This window comes from Neodiprion virginianus, chromosome 6 (assembly GCF_021901495.1).
Source record: "Neodiprion virginianus isolate iyNeoVirg1 chromosome 6, iyNeoVirg1.1, whole genome shotgun sequence".
In the NCBI taxonomy this organism is placed as follows: domain Eukaryota; kingdom Metazoa; phylum Arthropoda; class Insecta; order Hymenoptera; family Diprionidae; genus Neodiprion; species Neodiprion virginianus.
The window spans coordinates 20,358,415-20,366,638 of record NC_060882.1 but is presented as its reverse complement, the minus strand read 5'-3'; the positions used below and the strand labels follow the sequence as shown (position 1 = coordinate 20,366,638).

At 39.5% G+C, this 8,224-nt stretch overlaps 1 protein-coding gene across 6 annotated transcripts; it reads right to left on the bottom strand.

Moving 5' to 3' along the window:
- Positions 1 to 210: 210 nt before the first annotated feature.
- LOC124307689 (KAT8 regulatory NSL complex subunit 1) lies at positions 211 to 8,094 on the bottom strand. 6 transcript variants are annotated; one of them, XM_046769630.1, is made up of 11 exons: positions 7,027 to 8,084; positions 5,235 to 6,731; positions 3,665 to 4,167; positions 3,334 to 3,537; positions 2,976 to 3,216; positions 2,512 to 2,619; positions 2,242 to 2,317; positions 1,371 to 1,530; positions 955 to 1,181; positions 674 to 808; positions 211 to 526 (listed from the first exon to the last, which is right to left on the bottom strand). In XM_046769630.1, exons 2-11 carry the CDS (start codon positions 6,689 to 6,691, stop codon positions 380 to 382), a joined length of 3,258 nt encoding a protein of 1,085 aa, XP_046625586.1. In that variant the 5' UTR covers positions 6,692 to 6,731; positions 7,027 to 8,084; the 3' UTR covers positions 211 to 379. The 6 variants fall into 6 exon arrangements, with proteins under 6 accessions (XP_046625586.1, XP_046625590.1, XP_046625584.1 ...); XM_046769634.1 differs by having other exon boundaries at positions 670 to 808; positions 5,235 to 8,094; XM_046769628.1 differs by having other exon boundaries at positions 5,235 to 8,084.
- Positions 8,095 to 8,224: the final 130 nt, after the last annotated feature.

Genomic DNA, 8,224 nt, shown 5'->3' with positions numbered 1-8,224 from the left:
TTATGACGAGATTCTAATAGCAACTATTATCAGTATTCATTTCTGCCTTCCTGTTGTGAGAAACAAATTACGTTATAAATTATTTTGTGTATTAATATAAACCACACCAAGCATGAAGACATTGCCCTTAAAATCTAAATGCTTTGGTCAAGAGTACATAATATAGTGACATTGAAGAAAGCAATTCAAGGTTTCCATTAATAAGCAGAATGAAGTTATAAAATTTATATTTATAATACACTTTACAGATTCATAATACCATTAACTTAAGGTGCATGTCACATTACCGAAGGGTATATATAACAATTGACAGGTAGCTTCTGCGTATAGTAACAATGGTGCAGACGTTATTTAACAGTCGTCAATATTAATTAGTTTCCTATCTTTTTGCCGTTGGGCGTATTCTCTCTTTTTCGGTGTCCCTGTCATCAGCTACTGTCCATTCGGGGTCATTTGGGTCCTCACCCTCTACGTCGCAGCACGCTGACTCGGTCGAATCAGATTCCGGAGTTTCTATCTCTGGCTCCTGAAATTTCAGCAACATACTTTGTTACTAAATATCTACTAACATACATCCGATCGAAAGTACACATTGAATCAATCCAAGCTGGATTACTGATATTTTTACATAGTACACGAGTCTTGTGCTACTAAGGAATTACTACTCACTTACCTCCTCTCCTTTCTCCTCATCTCTGGAACATAAAGATGCAGACGATGCTTGCCAATGGCCATCTGGCATTGCTTCGATCATTCTATCATAGGTATCTTCTGATAAAGGGAATGTCCGAGGCTCGTACGGTATGACCTATATTTAGAATGCAAAGTATTTACCTTTAGCTACCCATGTGAGTCAGTAATTTTCGTTAAGTCGTTTACGTCATTGGCGACTTTCTTTTTCTAGTTGATTCTTGGACTTGGTGATAGACAATACGTTAAAGTTACATAGCCCACCTCGTTATCATCTTCTGGCAAAGAACCCACGGTTTCATCTCTGCTTGGCCTCGAAGAAGAAATAGTACGACGGCGAAAACTATTTTGCAAAGCAGATGGACGATGCATGTCCAAAAGTTGTTGCTGCTGGTTTTCACTATCCTGAGGCATCAGAGGTGTGGCGGGAGGTGATGTTATCGGCGATACCACATCGCCACCAAATTCACTGGGTTGCGGGGACATTGGATCTATGCAACACATATTATTGAATCTTAGTCAACCTCGGATTGACACAATACTTTGTTCAATCTTGTAACAATCACAGGCTGCGAATGCAGATCTCTGCACCACTAAGACGTTGATATCAGGATATTTCATAAAGTTCTCAGTGAAAACTTGTTGGGTGAAATAGTGATATATTCCCAGAGACAAAGTACCTGGAGTATTTGCGCCACTATCAGCTCTGCTATCTGCACGACGAGTGTGACGTAAGCGAGCCTGCGGTGGCATATTTACATACGTCATAAATCGTTTATTTTCTTCTCGTTCACTCCGTTCGTGCCTCAGAGCAATTGTCTCATCCGTCACATCTTCGACCTAATTAGAATATTTAATGCGTGAGCTAAATAACTCATATGTCATAATTGAATGTATATTTTTCAGTCATAAAAGCAAAACATGTGGAACAGGTCCACTTCTAGTTGGCTTCACCATACTGCAATGTGTTTGACAAGTTTTCTCGAGCACAGTATCACCAACAAAATTTGTATTCGAGTTACAATGCTTGGAATCACCTTACACCATAATGTGTATGAAAAGTTTCCTCTACGTACTCAATAAACTTCTCTATTCATGATCTCATGTCTAATAATTATTTCAGGACATCGAAATAAAAAAAAAAAAATATTCCAACAATCATAATAAAATGTATGTGAGGTGTAAACCACTCGAGCTGACAAATTCATAACTGTATCACGTTTGATCTGTAAAAATAGCTACTAGATAACATGAGACTGAATTAGAGGCAAAGGCTTAATCTACAGATCGGCAAGAATGAAAAACAAATGGAAACGATTAGCTACAGTTAAGATAGTTAGAGCTGCAGAAATTAGAATGTAAACACTTACGGTCGAATGGTTTTCGAATTCAACTACAACTACAATTTATCTTTACGAAATGAGATGAGCAAGGAAATCTGGGATATACTTGAATAGAATTCTCAGAATGAAGTAAAAAATGTATCAATGAAATATAATTTGTCAATTCAATCCTAGAAATATACCGAAAACAAACCAGAATAACACTTACATCACTTTCTTGACTAGGCCTATGCATGATGCCATTCTTCACGTCTACCTTTGAAGGATCTTCGCACAGCCTCCACCTAAATTCAACATGAGTGTTTTAATTCAAAATGGAATACGTTGGATCAGAGTTCAAGCATGAATCCTCATAACAAATTATCAATACTCTTCATAAACGATTCTTAAATTGAACTTTTTACGAAATTCAATTAAGATTGTTTGAATGCACTATAATTACTATGAGACCTATTTCTATATATTCAAAATTACTTACTTTGGCGTTAGTATTTCCTTGTACTGTAACTTTTCCAACCTAGTCGCAGCAGCCACACTGTACGGTATCACAATATTGTCGATATCGTACGAATTTTGTCTGAGTCGCCTAAAATTAAGTGAATAAAATTAGATGACCAGATCGACGATTGTTTGATGATAACAGGCCAAGAGTTCATCAAGAAGCAAGATACTCAAGCAACCCAAGGTAACTCCATGGCTTGTGTCAGGTGCAGAGAATCGGATTACCACAAGTGTAAGCTTCGATAATCGTGATTAACTTTTGATGGACCGAATAAATGAATAGCACAAATACCTAAACTAGTATTTCTCTTATTCATTTATGCGGTTGAAAATTTGGTGACGTGATAAAATTCGAATTCAGTTATTGCGAGCGCATATCAAAGTTAAGAATTTGTATAATTTACTGTATATTGAAATTATAAGATTAGAAAAACTCTTTACCCATGAGTACTAGATGATTTTTCTTTGGGCGGATTCTTTTCTGCAGTGACAGTATGCTGCAAGGGTGAAGGTACCGGAGACGAATGTTTACTTGACCCTGAATGTGGTACATCATCTTCATCTTGAGCAAGTGGTAATTTTGTTACCTTCTTTCTAGTCAATCCGTGAATACCTCTGTCGTGACTAAGCCTATTTCGTTTTCCCTTCAACATCTTTCTTTTGATTCCTGAAATGAAATGATCTGCATGCAGTTGAGTATAAGATTCAAGTGAAAGCTGAGACTAGTTAGTTTTATTCAATAGAACATTTGATGTCTATCGAAATAATCTACTTAGAGGGTTTGGTTTTGCTCTTTTACCATACATACTTGCAGTGAGGATACTCGAAGAGGATTTCTTCAAGCGAGCGGTATACTTCGCTCTGTGCTCAGGTAGCTTCTTATTTCGCCTTTCATTATGCTCTTTATCCTTCAATCGAGTTGTTCGCATATTTCCTCTCAACATTTTCTGCTGCCACTCCACAGATTTCATAATAGCCTCTAGGTGGGTACTGTGTAGAATTTCTGGAAACAACATACATTATCATCTAGAATACGTCGACAGTCAAAATTACCTACACGCAGATTCTGGACAGCATTATACTAAATCGAAAATTGAAATCGTGAATCTGTTAAAATTAGGAATACCAACCATCAGAGAATGAGAGAACTGGGTGGAAACCAGAGTCAATGAGAGCAACTCGTTGTTGCACAGAAAGCTGCTCGAATGGTTCTTGCGGCTGTGTTGGATCCTGTCTACCAGTGCACAAAGCACATGCAGGTAATACGTGATCGCACCCACATCTGACTGTAGAAGCTTTAGCCGCCCTTTTTGAAACTTCGTGCAATCTATCGACTTGTAACAACTTTCTCTTTCTGTAGGCATTCCACATAAAAGGTCTTGTTCTGCTTGCAGCTGGCTCGGTATCCAATGCGCCACATCGACCTGTTGATCCAGGTAAAACACCACTGTAACCATTAACAGTTTCAGTGTTTTCAAGTATAACCAAGCCTTTGGTTGCTCTGATTTGACGCTGTAGGTCATTGTGTTGCCGAATCCTATATTCTAGGTCCGATATTTGTGCCTGAAGCCATGTCCACCGTGATGCCACACCTGCACGATCCTGAGCATATCTCCAAGCCGCTCGTTTGGATCTACCAAAGTAAAGATTACCTTGCATGTTTCAAATTACCGATAACAGATACGCTTACACAGTAATTTTTCTTCATGTCCTTAGCACATACATGATATTAGAAAATATGAGTACTTCCCAATTCTTTCCACGTAGGTTCAACTGAAGTTTGTGAATGGGTATTCGTGCAAACTGGGGAACATTGATTTTAAATGAAGAGTTGGCAGCTGATAGGACACCCAGACGATAAAAAGATAAAAATTGGAGACAGTATCTGAGAATATCCAGGTCATTGACACTGTGTTACGACAATACATACATACATTGAATATCATTTCATTGAATTTGAATATTTTTTCACCTGTACATACTTTTAAAACTCATAGAAAGAGAATGAGAAATTCTACAGCTAAATAACCAGCTTTCCAATTACATATACTAATTACATTACTCTACAATTTCACACGAAAAATGCTGGTGTAAGTAATAATTTCTACTATCATGTTATGCATACACCAGGATTTTTTCTGTGACATATCCCAGGCATTAATATCAGACAATATCAATGAAATGATACCTAGATGTTTGTTATAGCAATACAAGATCACTGAAATGAATCTATTCAACCTCATGTTTGTTCTTACATAGTTTACTATTAAGCTGAGAAAGATAAGAAAATATGATTTTCGTGCTATCCTTAGTCTGCACACTGAAGATGGCTATTTATACGTTATAATTTAAAGTATAAACATTGAAAATTGGACACTCTACTTTGAATCACTGGTAATTGATGCTTAATAATCACTGACTAAGTCATAGACTATCGTTTATCCAATTAAACATGATAATGCTTGTAAAATTTACTGTAATCGAACCAAGATAAATTATATTCGTTTATCAGTAAATTAGAAAACATTATAGAATTGTATTGATAGTATATGGATAAATGCTTTTTCTGTTGTGACGAATGAATGAATGAGTATAAAATAAAATGACTTGCATAAATCTGTTTGCACAAAAAACAAAACCATTCATTCATTCGTAATTTAATGCTCCTAATGCTCATATCAAAAATATTGTTCAACTTACATTGGCAGTGGCTGTTGATGAGGATTGTTGAAAGTCTGCATCTCATCACAACTTTCTCCACCACTGCTCGACGCGGTACAATCTGAGTCTAGATTAGTTTCAACGGTACGGAGTTGGCTAGTCAAAGGTCCGGCAACACTTTCGACGTCGTTTCTTTGAATTTTAACTTGGGGTGTCCCAAAGACTGGATGTCGATTCGTGGTACTGCTAGGCGAAGGGCCAAAATTATCACGCGAACCCCCACCAAAGTATCGACAACAAACACGTTGTCTATTGATGCCATTGCTCTGAGCAACGGAAGTTTTTTCAAGTTTTTGCAAAAATGAATTCAAGCTACTACTAATCTCAGGAAAGTTCCTAACAGATGATTTTGAACTAATGTTAACCAACTCCTGGATGAAATACTTCTTCACCCCGTGATGGGCAACCTCCAAGACTCCTGTATTCTCTTCGGCTACATGACGTCCAATAATTCTAGCTTGAAGTTTCCTGAGTCTCCTCAATAAAAATGCGCATCTCCTTTCACTTTCGTGTTGCTTCTGAGTGACGGCATCTTGTTGGGTACGAAGATTATTAAACTTTTGTTGCTCGACGGCATCAATGTTCATATTTTCGTTACAAAGACTCATGACATCGACATCATTAAGCAGGTCCCTTTCAAAGGAAGAAAATCCCTCTGGTATAGGGAACATCTCAACACTGTCCGTGACACTACGTGGATGATAATTGCTTCCCCCAGGTATATTCTCAGCATTTTCAGCCCCTTCCATGGATTTAATTACTTGTAATATGTCCTCAACATTCTGTCCAATATCACCGACACTACTAGAGCTACATTGTTCATTTTCACTGGGCATAACGCTGCTGAAGTTGATTATTTGATCAACATCAAGATTCTTGTCGTTAAGATTTTCATTGGACGCAAGTGGCACGTCTATATTTGACTTTAAGAAACCCATATTATCCTGTTGATCACCCATAGATGGGTCGTTCATTATAATATCAGTTGCCTCTTGATTCAGGCTGTCGAAGCCAACGGTTTGCTCGCTTTGACAAAGTACAGTATCGTTGCTCAAGGCCTTTCGCGAGATCAAGTTGGGTTTGGTTTTAAATGCAGGTAATGTATCCAGGCCGTTGGCGTATCTCGAATTAATGACATCACGGATAAACTCTTTAGATATACCCCTGAGGCACTGCTCGTCTATCTTTGATGGCTGTACGTTAGCTGAGACAACAAATTTTGCCAATACTTGGCGGTTCTGACAGACCTGCGACGCCTGCGAGGGAGACAGGAATCCGCTGCTCGGCAGAGGGGTTATCAAGTTCTCAGGCTTTTGAGGACCACCTTCCGTCAGAGCAGGGGCCATCACTGCCAGTGACGTTGCCACTGCTGCAGCCTCCACATCCAGAGGCTCCCACCTGCGCCTGCTCTCCTCGTGTACCGCGCTCACTCCCATTCATCCATTCCTCTCCTCCACGTTCGTCGTTGCTTAATATCTTAAAAGTAAGAGAGTCCTTATTCTTTATTATTTATAGTTTGGGTTATAACCTTGTTGCCGTTGTTTTTTGCTATTCTTTTAAACACTTCTCATTTCACACGATAAATGATAAATAGTCTCCGAGTGTTATTAAGTCCCTGATACATTCCCGCGGGACTAACGACGGCCCGACGTTCTCTTCATGGGTACCAGGGAATCATAGGATATCACTGTGTAGTCAGAGGTAAGCTGAATATGTTAGCGCTCTTTGTAGAGCAGTGCATTGTTATGTTTATATTTATAACTACATTTACTTGTGTTTAGAGGAATTTGAGGAACTGCTCGCGCGGCGCCTCGTTGATGGTACACAGTTTAAACGGCACTTGAACGAGGTTGTCGAGGCTTCCTAGCGTATTCTCGGGATCCGGAGCAATACCGGGAATACAATATACTCTGACGCACTCCCACGTGATTAGGCGATGCGGAAAAGAAAGAGAGGCATTTCTCGAGGGGTGGGAAAACAAAGATAAAAACATCCCGCGCCGTCGTCGTCACCAAAGCCACTGAAGCTGCGTGTGTATTGCATAATAATATGCAAGCATTATTGCTTGATCGCAATGTTAGCCCCTACACCACGCCAACGCTCTAGCCTCATATGTATCACACCGCGAATAACTCTCGTTGCGCCGTCCAGTACAGTCCAGTAGGGACATACAATGGCGGAGCAAAAAATGTTTCACGCGCTGGTTTCCAAGTTCTCCTCACCGCACACACGACGGGTTGCCTCAAAGTAAATCCACGAATAATCAAAGAGTGAGGCCACTACGCAACGCGACACAACTATTGTATAATTTATACAATATATAATCCGTCACACCCAGGCCACAATATTATGTTCACTTTATTTTTCATTTAATAAATTCACGTGGGACTATTTTATTCGCACGTTCGTACACGGATATATCACCATTTTCCACAGACTCCAACAACGCCTTTAATTTTCGCTAAAAGTCACAAGCTACGAGCTATTTATCAATACGTATGAAACTCGACCAACTTCGTTCTCTGGAACCTTAATCGACCAATAGCTGCAGCGCGACTGCCGGATGTCGCGGTCTGCTGCCACAGACCAATCACTGACCTTCTTTTTCACCCGGCACAAGTCGTCCAGTTACGCTCCACGTGTACCGACATCACAGCTAATGGAATTTTCCCGATATTCTAACGACTAGGCCGATGCTTTTCATCGAAACCGTCCGAGCTACGTGTACGCAAAATTAACGGTACGCGTCTGCACCTTCGCGGTCGTTCACAATTCCGAAACTATTACGTATTTATGCCGCTCAAAGAGGGGAATTAAAACCGGAAGTGACCGGTGAATAAAATTATTTTTACGGAAATAATTTCCCGCGATCGTTATGGCAACGCCATTTTATATTGCGTAAGCCTTGTCTTATTGGTTACATTTCGACGTGAATACCGATTGGACTGAAATTAGACGCTCATATTAAG

Bases quoted from the DNA above. Each gene is read 5' to 3' on its own strand.
- LOC124307689 (XM_046769628.1), bottom strand. From the start codon at position 6,691: ATGGGAGTGAGCGCGGTACACGAGGAGAGCAGGCGCAGGTGGGAGCCT. The intron at 2,620-2,975 runs GTAAAGAGTTTT...ACTTAATTTTAG, and splicing joins AAATCATCTAGTACTCATGG to GCGACTCAGACAAAATTCGT. The intron at 527-673 runs GTAAGTGAGTAG...CTGAAATTTCAG, and splicing joins ATGAGGAGAAAGGAGAGGAG to GAGCCAGAGATAGAAACTCC.